Here is a 12,510-nt window from a genome sequence, read left to right as displayed (position 1 = left end):
TCTCTCTACTTCCAATCATGCTTGTTCTGTTTCCACAGAGGTGCAGGACTTTATTTTGCAGTAAAAAATGAGCCCACAGTGAGTAAAATATGTCCAGAAACTACTTAGGGTTCAGACGATTAAGAGAGAAGTTAGAAAAAAACATTTGACCTATTCTGAATTCTGAAAGTCAGTCAGAAGTTTATAATTAGGATCCCCAGCTGAGAGAAAATTACCTATTCAAAACTGCACATCAGCATAAACTTTCCTGACACATTTGGCTGACAAGCTGTTTTAGAACAAGACTATCTGGACTGTACTGAACAGCAGCCATGTTGGCTACAAATGACAGTATTACTAAATGCTGAACTACTATTTTTCATTTAGCTACAGAGCGAAAGAAATGTAGCTGTGGAGAGAAGTCAAGTCAGAAAGGTGAGTCACTGATGTGTGTTATAGGGAAATATTTGCATCAGATTTACAGCTTGTCATACCAGCCCAAGTAAGGTTGTAGCAGCAAAACCCCTTAAATGGATTCAATTAAACTATGAGCTCTTGTCTTCTGTCCAAGCGAGTTTTTTCTTCTGTCAAAAGTTCCATAGTCTCACTTTAGCACACGAACAGAGGGAAAAACTTAATTTAACACCAGTCTTTCTTCAAGCCTCACAATTAAGTGTTACACAGGATTACTGAGAGAATCTGAGTGCTGCTTTGGTTTAATTAAACTTGTTTCAAGGGAAAGGCAAAAAGTGTCTTATGTGTGGTCTTTCTCCACAAAGTAATAATCAGAATGCCACAACTGAGGTAAAGCTAACCACATCTAGACGGATGTGGCTTTTAACCCTCTTAACTTTTAAAATATTTTTTTAGTCTACTCTGTCATTCAAGCTCACACTGAAAGCTTGATCCTTACCTTCACATTTCTGTGAGACCTCGTTGAACTTGTGCCCAGCGGGGCATTTACATTCAAAGGATCCCACTGTGTTGATGCAGTTTCCTCCTTGGCAGATGCCAGGGATGGCCTGGCATTCGTCCACATCTGTACATACAGAGCAGACAATTAATACACAACCTAATGCATGCATGAGCACAGATATGGGATTCCTTTGACGTACAAAAGGAGAGAAATGACGCACAGACGGTAAAATAAACTCAGTACACTTGGATGTGCACGGATCAAAACTGGGTCTGATTTTCATGTGATCAACAGAGTGACAAGCGAAAAGAGGAAGAGGGAAAGGAATGTCTCCTGCTGGAGGGACAGAAACTTAAGCCAAGTAGACCAAGAAAGAGAGCGAAAGAAGGAGGGAAATACAAAACTGACAGCGATACAGAAGGTCAGAGCTGAGATCACATGCAGTGACTGATGTATGTGAACATATGCTTCCAGAGGAGGGACGCTATGACGTCATCAGCGAGTTCACCCAGAGCACCGGATTTGTCCGAGTTTGAAATCTGCTACTTTATGCTGATGACTAAATTAAATTCATTTAATGACTCTGACAGACTAAAACGTAGGTCTGAGGCTGAAAACCAGCAGGAGGCTGTGACCTGATGCAGTCCCAGAGAACTCCATGTTCCTCTGGGCCCTGGCTCAGGTCCGCCTCCCCTGCAGAGGTTCTGATGTTGTTGGGTCTGGAGCAGGCAGACTCGGGGCCGGGTTACCAGAAATGAGCTCTCCCACGTGGCACCGCCAATGACCCGTGTTACTGACTCTGACAGTCGCGCCACAGCGGGTGTCTGCGGGCATTCCATACACATGTGGGAGGCACTGCCACCCACCCCAGTTTAACCCAATTAGAACTAATCCTCTGCAGAGGGGATGGTGGGTAGAGATGAGGGGATGACAGAAGGAGAGGGGTGAAGGCAGACGAGGAGGGAGAAGGAGTTAAAATGGGCAGAAAGGATAGAAGCGGCAAAGAAAATGAGGGGAGGGAGAGCGACGGAGAGGAAGAAAGATACAAAAACAGAAAGACAGACAGAGACACTGAGGAACAGACTTTACCTTGGCACGCCCCGGTGCGGTGGTTCGGTATGAACCCTCTCCGGCAGGGATGAGGCTGGGCCGGGCACATCTCACAGGGGTGACCCCACGCTCGTCCCACTGTAGCGCAGCACAAAGTCTTTGTGCACACAATCCCCGTGAGCTGGCCCTGACACATCTGGTTATTGACCGAGGCGAAGCACGGCCCGGTGCGGTAGTCTGCAGAGGCAAAACCAGAAGATAAATTTGGTGTCTTTGTATTTCCAGAAGAGTCACAATGCCAAAAAAAATCAGGTGGTAAGACGTGGTAGCCAGTCCAAAATGTTAATGCTGTGAATTATGTGAAACATTTTGGACCAAAACTGTGATTAAGGCATTTAGACCCGAAGCTGAAACTCAGTAAATGGACTTAATTGAGTGGTTAAGTGACTGTCTAGCACACGCAAACAGAAACACTCAGACTGAATGTAATTTTGCATGACATCTACAACACACTTACATTACATGTGATGAAAGTGCTGCAGAGCAGACAGTAACACACTCCATAAAGAATGCATTGTCTGTTCCTGGCATTTTAATTGCTCTGGCTCTCAGGTGTGTCCTACTTAGCGTGAGTGTGTGTGTGTGTGTGCGTGCGTGCATGCGTGCGTGCGTGCGTGCGTGCGTGCGTGCGTGCGTGCGTGTGTGTGCGTGTGCGTGTGCGTGTGCGTGGTAGAAAAAAACAGAGATAGGGAAGAGGTCTGGAAAACCTTTTAAAGTTGTGTGGGCGGCTGTAATGGACACCAGCAAGGACACCCAGACAATGAAAAATCTGTCTGGTGGACACATTAAATGATCACTGGTTGTTTAGTTACCTTTATTGTGTCTTGAGGAGAAAATGGTACATTAAACATGTAGTAAGATTGCAGACAATGTAAAGAATAGGTCATTATTCCCACAGGCCAGCAGAGGCTAACAGAAAGGGAGTGTCTTTGGAATACAGTAGGTGATTTCCACATTTGCTACAGCAGCTCAGAATTTAAATTAAATAGCCTATAATAACTATGAAAGTGTGAAGAAAGTCCCTCCATCCACATTCTTCGTCTCTGCTCTCACTTGAAACTAGTTTAAAGCTCGTTCCCTCACTGCATTCTCTCTCCAAATGCCACTCCTTAGTTGCAAACTCCCCACGGCCTCCACAAGATCGGCGAATCTTATCAGGTGAAGGGGATTGGAAGGTGGTGAAACACAAGAGACAGGGACAGGGAGAGAAAAGGCAAGCGAGAGAGAGAAAAACGCATCACTCCCAAAAGAATCTGGACTCGATCCAAAGGCAAAAATCATTTCCACATTTCACAGCAGACAACAGACAGCGAGAGGAAAGAGGGAGACCAGTTCCAACAGCGCAGTCGTTTAAAACAAACGAGACATTGTGCGTTTCCCGTGTGGACCGGGGCCCAGCCCAGACCCGTCACGTGCACCACAGCCTCCACGCTCTCTCTGCCTCTGGCACCAGCACTGTGTGAAACAGAACTGGGTCATCTCTCTTTCTGCTGCTCACTCCCTCCTGCTCAGCCTCTACTGGAGACCAAATGCTTTTGATTCTTTGTCTCGTTCTCTGTCCAGCAAGAGGCGGAAAAGTAACTATATTCAAGTACAGAGTTGAGGTACTTTGGCCGAATTGTACCCTTTAAGTCACTACTTAGAATTCATATGATAAATTCAGCTCATATCACACTATAGCATAAAAACCACAACTTCCTGTAGCACTACTAGTAAAGAAATAGCTCAACAAACACTCTTCTTCACCCACTGACCCAGAGTTAGACGAGCAGAATCGATGCTGCTCTTGTGACTCTGAGATAAATGAAGCCAACTCCAGCTGTCAGTTAGAGAGCAGCAGCAGCATAAAGACAAATAACAGACAGTCTGCCGCTGTCTAAATCTCCGTCTGTCCTCAATATTCCTGCACATACCACCCAGTAAAACAGCAACCGGTTGTCTTAACACTTGGTTTCACTACTGTTAATTAGTGAGCTTTTAGAGGTGCAGGTAGGGAGAATTTTGCTACCTTCAGACGGAGCCAGGAAAAACGCCGCCTCCTGTTTCCAGGCTTTGACTACAAACTAACCGGGTTTCACATTTATCTGACAGATAGGACAGTGTTGAGTGGATTTATTTACAGGAAAATGTAAAAAATAAGAAACGCTGGCCACAGTACTTTGCAGGGAGATTAAATGGGATGATCATGCAAAAACGCACAAGAAATAATGAATAAAAGGACAAATGCACAGAATATCTGGATAAAGACACAAACACAACAGGAGTGTGGAAAGTCAGAAAGAAGAAAAATCATCCATCTTTAAAGAGATCAATGGATGTGGAAGATCTTGCAGCTGGTGGCAAATTTTGAACAGATTTCAAGGAATTCACAATTGGTCATTTGATCGGATAAGTCTGGAGGTCTAACAGGAGACAAGCACTTCAGAGATCTAACATGGTGCCACTGCTTTAAAAGCTAATAAAAGAACCTTAAAACCAATTGTGCACTTCAGTGGCAACCAGTAAAGAGAGGCCAGGACAGGGGAGATATGGTCTCTGCTCTTGGCACCAGATTGCTGCATTTTGAACCAGCTGCAGGGGAGATAAAGTCGATTCCTGCAGAGAGAATTGCAACAATCAAGGCGAGAGGGGAGAAAAAGCATGAACTATAGGCTTTTAAATCTGTAACAGGAGTGGTTGTAGTTTTGCATGTGATTTTACATTAAAGACGCTGACAAGATTCAAATCGCAAGACAGCTGCTGCCAGTGGGGCACTCTCTGCTGAGCCTTGCACCTTTTTACTCACATTTTCTGAATGCTTTTGGATTCAACAGGATATTTTACAGATGTTATATTTTTGTTTATACTTGAGCAGTTCTATCTAACAAAACCCAGCTATCTCCTCTATCTACTCCAACATTATATGCCTTACCTACAACAACAAAGCAACACACTGTATATCGGAAAAGTAATTACAGGAGCTACGGAAAGTTTTCATGTGGCGCCCGTATAAGCTGAGAGCAGCAGACGGTGTAAATAACTCTGTAAGTATCTCTTTTCATCGGGTTTATGTCTTATTACTGTCAGGGTGCCCCACATGCATCATCTGACAAAGCACCTGCTTATTACAGCTCTTAAGCTCAGCATTGAAACGCAAAAGATCTGAAATAAGGCAAACACAAGCGGCGCATTTAAACAGTCAGCTGAGGTAAACAGTGAGAGTCAGACAGCTGTAGGGTGAAAATGGTGTCATTTCATCCGTCATCTCGCTGTCTCTCTGTGAACTGCATACAGCTGTGGGGATCCACCCATGTCCTGTACATCTGGGAGTAATCGCACGTGTTCACACACAAACACACTCCAGCGCACACTCACAATATCAGGCGATGTCCCAACCCCTCATCCGCAGCCAGCGATGATCTCAAAACACACACACAAAAATTTGCAAAAAAATGTTGCTCTTGTTTTTGCTTTGCTGCTCCACTTTTGGAAAGATATGAGAGTAGCTGCTTCAGTAAATAATATGGGAGTAAAGTGTTAACTCTTGTTATCATAAATTTTTGCGATAAGGTGCTTTTTGAACACAATGGAAATTCTTGCTTGCTCTGTGATCGGTGCACAACATACAGCCTCGGGGTGAACGGGAGGGAAGGACAGCGGGAAGTGGGTCAAAAGAGTTTTCTGGATTAACTCCAATATGCATCTACGCACACACACAAATCAGTCCAGTTATTCCATATCTACCCTTGCAGATGGTGCTCCCTGCATATACCTTGCATTCCTTTAACATATGCGTAATTTGGAAACATGTATGCATATGTTTAGTGTGTGTGTGTTTCCTTGCATCTGCTACAGGGTTGTATATATATATATATTTTTTTTTTTATATATATATATATATATATATATATATATATATATATATATATATGGGGTCTTCCCTATCAGCCGACTTCCCCCTCAGCCCCTCAGCTTGCTCACCGACTTCCCTGTTGTGCTCTAGATGCTGACTTATTGACTGTGTAACTCACGTGTTGCCACGTTTCAGGCCAGTGTTTCACCACCATCCCAAGTGAACTCAATGGCGTCATAGCCAAGGCTCGACTTTATTGCTCCGTAGCTAAATGACTCCGCAAGCAGGAGCAAAAATGAGCCCTGCATGCAATCAGCAGCAGTGCGGCTGGATCTCACCGATTCCACATTCCAGCCCAAATTGCATTTGTAACCAACAAAGAACACGTTGATGTACCGGGTGACATTTCCCCTGCAGTCAGCTGTGCCTGGTGGTGGGACTGCTGGTCAGCAGATCACCAGTCACTTTGGCAGCTCAATGTTACCTGGTAGTTTGTGCTGTTGAACCCTGATAGCACCGAGATATTGCCACATCCAAGAAAACCTCACAGTCCCTCGTGTTTGTGGAGACCTCGTGCTTCTGCTAATGTGATAAGATCAAGCCATAATGGGGCATGGTTCTGTAAATTGCATTACAAACCGTGTGGGGTGTGTGTACACATGGGCTTAATGCATGTGCTTGTATTTATGTGAGGGCACAATGACTTTCCCTTGGGAGGTGATGGATCCCAGCCAAGGAAATTCCAGTGAAAGTAACTTAACCCAAAACGCCACTGTATCCATCAGCCTACATTCTCTGCCTCTGTAGATGTGACCACATGCTAAGAGAAGGGCTATAAAATGGATACACTACTAGCAGGATTCTAAATTGATTGCTAAAAGTCAATCAAATGTAGCAAGTATTTAATATTAAGAAAGTCCTCAGAGCCTGACATGGAGGAAAAACTTGCTGTTGCCAATTCACCTGCCAGAAGATAGAAATAATAACCAACTAGTTGACTAACTGCAAAATATTTCCTTCCTTTTCATTTGGTGAAATAAACAAGATTGTTCCATTTTGCCAGCTGGTGTTGCCAAGTTGTTTATTCACCAAAATCCCTAACGTGACATCCTCAAATCGTTTAATTTGACCAAGCAACTGTCCAAATCTGAAGATATTCAATTAAAAATAACACAAAACAGAACAAGGTGCACATCATCAACACCAACTGAGCAACTGGAACCAGAAATTAGTTGATATTTTTAGCTGAATAAATGGTTGAAAACTGTTGTTGACTAACTATCTGTCAGTCAACTAATATTGTACTATACACCCATCAGCCACAACATTAAAACCACCTGCCCAACACTGTGTAGGCCTCCCTAGTGCTGCCAAAACTCAGGACCTCTGGAGGGGTCGTTTTATGTTTGGCACCAGGACTTTGACAGCAAATCCTTTGGGTCCTGTGGGTTGTGGATTGGGTTTGCTGGGCTCTTGGTCGGGTTCCTTGAGAAATTCCTGAGCAGTTTTATAGCATAGCAGCGCAAATTACATGGCTGGCATTGGGAATTGCCACTGCCTCACTACTACAATGTTTAACTGGGCAAAATGTGTCAAAGTAGCATCCATGTGAATACCAGGACCCAAGGTTTCCCAGCAGAGCAGAGCAGAGCATTGCACTGAGATGAGATGATTGAAGTTAGAAACTTAACCTGTCTGATCAGCAATGTAAAATAACATCCTGCACCAGCCAGCACAGGCATATCAACATAGATTTCATGGAAACATGAGTAAACAACAACACAAACGAACACTTCAGCACAATATCCTGTGTTAAGACAAAAGGCTGGAGATGGAAGCTGGTCTCCAAGCAGCTGTTCCCAGGCACAAAACAAAAATATGCCTGTTTCACTCATACAAAGACACATATCATTAGAGCAGAAGAAAAACTTCCATTCATGAAGCAGCTGACACCGAGTGGCCTGTTTGCACTCTCGTCATCCTGCGTGGCAAATCAAAGTTTTAACAGCAAATACTCTGACTTCGTTGTCAGAGATCAGTGTACTGGACACTGAGAAGGTTTTTTGTGAAACATGAAAAGTGTGAATGTCTAAAAGATAACGTGTGCTGAAAAAATTCTTAACTTGACTTTTTCTGGCCAAACATCAATAGGAAATAGAGGAAACCAAAGTCACCCCATGTAGAAGTGCGCGTCAGCAGATAAGTCCTGATGCTAAACCACCAACCAACCAGAAAGCTCTGATTAGTTGCAGGGCTTTGGGAACACAGTAAAGTAAACCAAAAGGACACATCCTCAGCCAGACCCGATTGACAGGCCTCTGAAGCTTGGCCTTGTTAAAAGGGACGTTGCTAATTAAGAGCTCTGCTGCCAATCCAAATATTAGTTTTACAAGGTCACAACTTTGACCCCCAAAGGTCACCGCTGTCGCAGACTGGCAGTTTGAAACACCCTCGAACACAGCGATGTATATTTGGCCCAAACGCCGCTCAGGCTGCCCCCTCGGTTTGCGTGTGCTTGTATACTTTGGAGCCTTTGCTCACATGTGCCAAAGAGCAACCACAAGAGGTTGGGAGGTCTTCAGTTAACAAACAGTGCACATTTAGAAAGACATTACATTCCCCAGAGCGTCGTTTCAGAGCAGATGTGGAAAATAATGGTCATTTCTGAGCTCAGGCTTGACATGCAAATGTTCCACAACAAACCACATTCCTGGAGCCGGCGGCATGACTAAGCAGGAATTATCTTCAGTCACAAAAAACAACCGCCATTCAGCATCAAGTCACGTTTTCGCAGAAGCAGCACGTGCGGCTTTGGGAACCACTTCAGCAGTAGTGAATGTGGAGCACGGAGACACTGTGATGTAAGATGAGTGGGAAGAAATGCTGAGCGCTGCAGTGTGGCACTCATTACCTCTCTCGCACTGAGCGCCGGTGAAGCCGTAGGTGCACACGCATCTGTTGGGAGCCACACACCTTCCTCCATTCAGACAGCCGTTTTCACAAACCGCTGGAGGGGGAAAAAGAAAAACAGTCAATGACACAACACGATGACGGTGCTGTGAGCTGCTAAGACGCAAATTTCTGGTTTGGGGTTTTATGTTTTTTCGCCATCGTTTGTTTTGGTTATGAAAACACCGTGCTAATTGCAGGGATTTGGGAACATGATGAGGTCAGATGTGGCAAGAAGCTGGTAATCCATCAGTCAGACCAGGCACAGAAAAGAAAAAAAAAATTTCAAGCTATTTCATTTTTAGGTAAAACCAAAAGGAAACACTGGCAATGGTCCCTCAGTCCACCAGAGTACACTGCACAGTAAATATGCAAGGTTAAAGTTGAATGAGCTGTATGCTGTAACAGATGTTGGAAAGAGATTGACTACTAATTTTAAAAGCTGTGGCTAACCTCATTCTGGGTTTCTGATCATCAGATTGTGTTTCTTATCCTGCTGCACTTCTTTAGAAATGTTACCATCATAGTATCTTTGCTAAAAATTTAAAAATACAAACTTATCATTACCAGTATCAAGGATGGCAAACAATACAACAAACTTTTAAGAGTTGGCAGTCACTATAACAGCTTAAAAATGTTGAAATACTGTATAGAAGGAATAAAGTTGATCACCTTCAAGGGTGGAGCCAGTAGGTGGTCAGGGGCGGTCATGACTAACATCCTGCCACCCGATAGTGAAGCCGGTTACAAGAGTTGTAGTTATATTTGAACAGTAATGTAATGAATATAAACAATAAGAAAAGCCTAACTTAAACAAGCAATCCAGATTTTTCTTTTCAATCAGCCAAGTGCTGCAAAAAAAAGATTCTGAAATATGACTCCCCATGCTGTACTTCTGCATCAGCAAAACGATGCAAGGACCAAAAAAGTGACTTTTACAGCTACAACGAAGAAAATTATCAAGGTATAAATTTCTGTGCTACTGCTATAAAAATTGCCGCCACTGTTTACTACTTCAGTGTGCACCTCTACTATATGCTTATTATTAGTTCTACTTTCACACTGTACTTAGACTTTTTAATATTCTTTTTTATTGTAAATACCAGAAGTTTTGCACTTTTATTGTACACATCAACAATTTTGGACTTCTACTGTACATACCAGCAAGTGTGGTACTGTATCTCTTCGACCAGCACGATTTGCACATTAATCACACATGGGTTTCCTTATTTTTCTTGAATATAACACGTGTGAGCTACTGGATATCTTGAATTTCCCTAATGGGATGAATAACATATCTATCCATCTATCCATCCATCTAAATCCATTAACTTTTACTAATTAGCACTAAACACAAACTTAGACATAAAAATTTTAGGAAATACAGATTATATAGCATATATTTGTCACAGACGAATCTAAAATTTTGTTAAAATGGGCAGAAAATGTCAGTCGCAGTGGTGTTTGGTAGTATTTTCAAGACGATTACTCACGTTGGCCACAGTGATTTCCCACGTAGCCTTTCTGACACAAGCAGTTGTCCTCTGCACACGTCCCTCCGTTCATACAGCGAATGTTACAGTGCTGGACTGTGGGCAGAACAACACATGGACATATTCTGAGCACTCGAACACATACTGCAGATTATATTTACAACATAAACAAAATTCACCGGGAACCATGCTTCTTAAAAGTCATGCTCGGGTATAATTTCCTAGAGATTTATGGTGCGCAAACAGATGAGCGCACTGGGTTGAAGTGCTGCAAGCTGCAAGAGAGCGACATGGAGGAGATGTTGACTGTGGACATCTTCCAAAACACACACACACACACGCACGCACGCACACACGCACGCACACACACACACAACCCAAGAGATTGGCCGCTCTTTGCAAGAACGTGATTGCAACATATATCAGTTTCTACAATCTTGGATCAGTTTCAAGAGATGTTTTCAGGAGGTTCTTTGGCCTAGTGTCTCATATTTTTCGGTACCATGCTAGTTAGTGCTCATTACTCATGATGAGGGGAAGAAAACATGAGAAAAAAAAGACATAAACAGGCACGGTCTTCGAAATTTCAAAAAAATCTGATCCAATTACAATCTCTTTCATTTTTTACCCTATAGAGAAAATTCTATGTGGAGACTGCATGTTTTTCTATCATCTATCATCTCTCACTGTTTGTCATTATTGCTTTTGCATGGTGAAATGTTTTTCCTAAGATTACAGCGTCTTTATTAAAAAAATGCAAAGACACGGGTGTGGTCTCGGCTGTGCTTTCCAAAAGACAGTTAGTTTCAACATACACTGCTATTTGCATAAATCACAGCATTGATATGTATTTATGTATTGGCGGAGAACCAGTTAACCTCCCCACCTATGCATTCCGTGTGATAATAAAAGACATGTCAAGCTTTAAAGCAGAGCTGGGAAAGAGGAGGCTCATGCTGACCTGATTTGGATCCACAGGACGGGGCGATCTGGCCGTTGGGGCAGGTGCACATGTTTGGTCTGGAGCAGAAACCATCTCCACATGAACTCCGGCAAATCGCTGCAGAAAGGAACACGACAGTCAACATAAAAACACAGTCAGGTGCAAGAGAAAATAATAATATCACGCTCATGTTGTGGTGCCAGGGTTTGGCTTAGTTTCGCATGCGAGAAAAGTTCATGTTTTGCATCTGCTGCTTGTCAGCCTGTCCACCACAGGTTTTGAATTTCTGGTTAGAACTTCAATTGGTGCAAGTCAGGCCATGATCTAAGCCTCATACTGAATTCTCATCTAGAATATTTTTAAAAAACTCAAACAGACCACAGCTAAAACAGAGGGCCAAATCTTCCTTTTTAACCTTCATCATGGTTAAATTATAGAAGCCCTTCTTGGCAACGCTGCCGAGCTATTTTCTTCCGCGAGTTTTGTTGCCATAAATGTGTACCAGTGTGTGTTTCAGTTGGCACTGTCTGTTTTTTTGTTTTTTTTTGCTCAGTTGTTCTCTTTCCCACAGACTGTTGTTGACATGGTCCACTGCCCCCAGCTCCCATCAGGTAGAGTCCAGCCACTGACCCCTATTCCCCGAACCCCACTGCTAAACAATGTCATTAGAGCTGCGACCGGCATCCGGCCAGCCGACCAGCCAGACTGCAATCACACAATTCTACAGCTTCTCAGACCTTCCTGTCTACTGAGGGAGAAACAGAGAGAGAGAGACAGATGGGGAGTACATACAAAGAATGAGAAAATAAACCTGAAAAAGAAACTGCTGCCAGAATACTGAAGTAAATGGACCAAATTAATGACCAATTCTTCGTTGTTTTTGGTCATGATACTGGCTCAACACCACCATTAGTCGAACACCTTGAAACAGGTCAATGGCAATACTTGGTTGTACCTGAGTAAATCCCATAAATGAGTCAAAAATCAGGTATTAAAGTAAAATGACTGTTTCTGCACACCTGTGTAGAATAGTTGTGCATCAGTGAAGATCTACATATACATAATGTTTGCATTATTGTTTGCATACGTACAAAAGTTTGTGGTTAATTTCATGTTTTCCATGAAAACTCCCCCTTTTCTCCATGTGCTAACATAACTGCACAAGGGTTTTCTAATCATCAATGAGCCTTTCAACACCATTAGCTAACACAATGTAGCATTAGAACACAGGAGTGATGGTTGCTGGAAATGTTCCTCTGTACCTCTATGGAGATATTCCATTAAAAAT

At 43.1% G+C, this 12,510-nt stretch overlaps 1 protein-coding gene across 3 annotated transcripts in view; it reads right to left on the bottom strand.

The window, feature by feature from the left end:
• The window catches only part of fbn1 (fibrillin 1), a 77,196-nt gene that overhangs the window by 59,831 nt on the left and 4,855 nt on the right, over positions 1-12,510 (bottom strand). For all 3 annotated transcript variants that reach the window (XM_023265944.3, XM_055011265.1, XM_055011270.1), the window contains 5 exons: positions 11,241-11,339; positions 10,280-10,375; positions 8,749-8,844; positions 1,985-2,182; positions 893-1,018 (listed from right to left, as the gene is read on the bottom strand). In XM_023265944.3, the coding sequence (XP_023121712.2) occupies positions 893-1,018; positions 1,985-2,182; positions 8,749-8,844; positions 10,280-10,375; positions 11,241-11,339 (615 nt within the window). The remainder of the gene's footprint in view (positions 1-892; positions 1,019-1,984; positions 2,183-8,748; positions 8,845-10,279; positions 10,376-11,240; positions 11,340-12,510) is intronic.

The sequence above is a fragment of the Amphiprion ocellaris genome, chromosome 1, assembly GCF_022539595.1.
Source record: "Amphiprion ocellaris isolate individual 3 ecotype Okinawa chromosome 1, ASM2253959v1, whole genome shotgun sequence".
NCBI classification, from domain to species: Eukaryota; Metazoa; Chordata; class Actinopteri; family Pomacentridae; genus Amphiprion; species Amphiprion ocellaris.
Note: the sequence above shows the minus strand (reverse complement) of the source record. Positions and strands in the feature narration are given on the sequence as shown.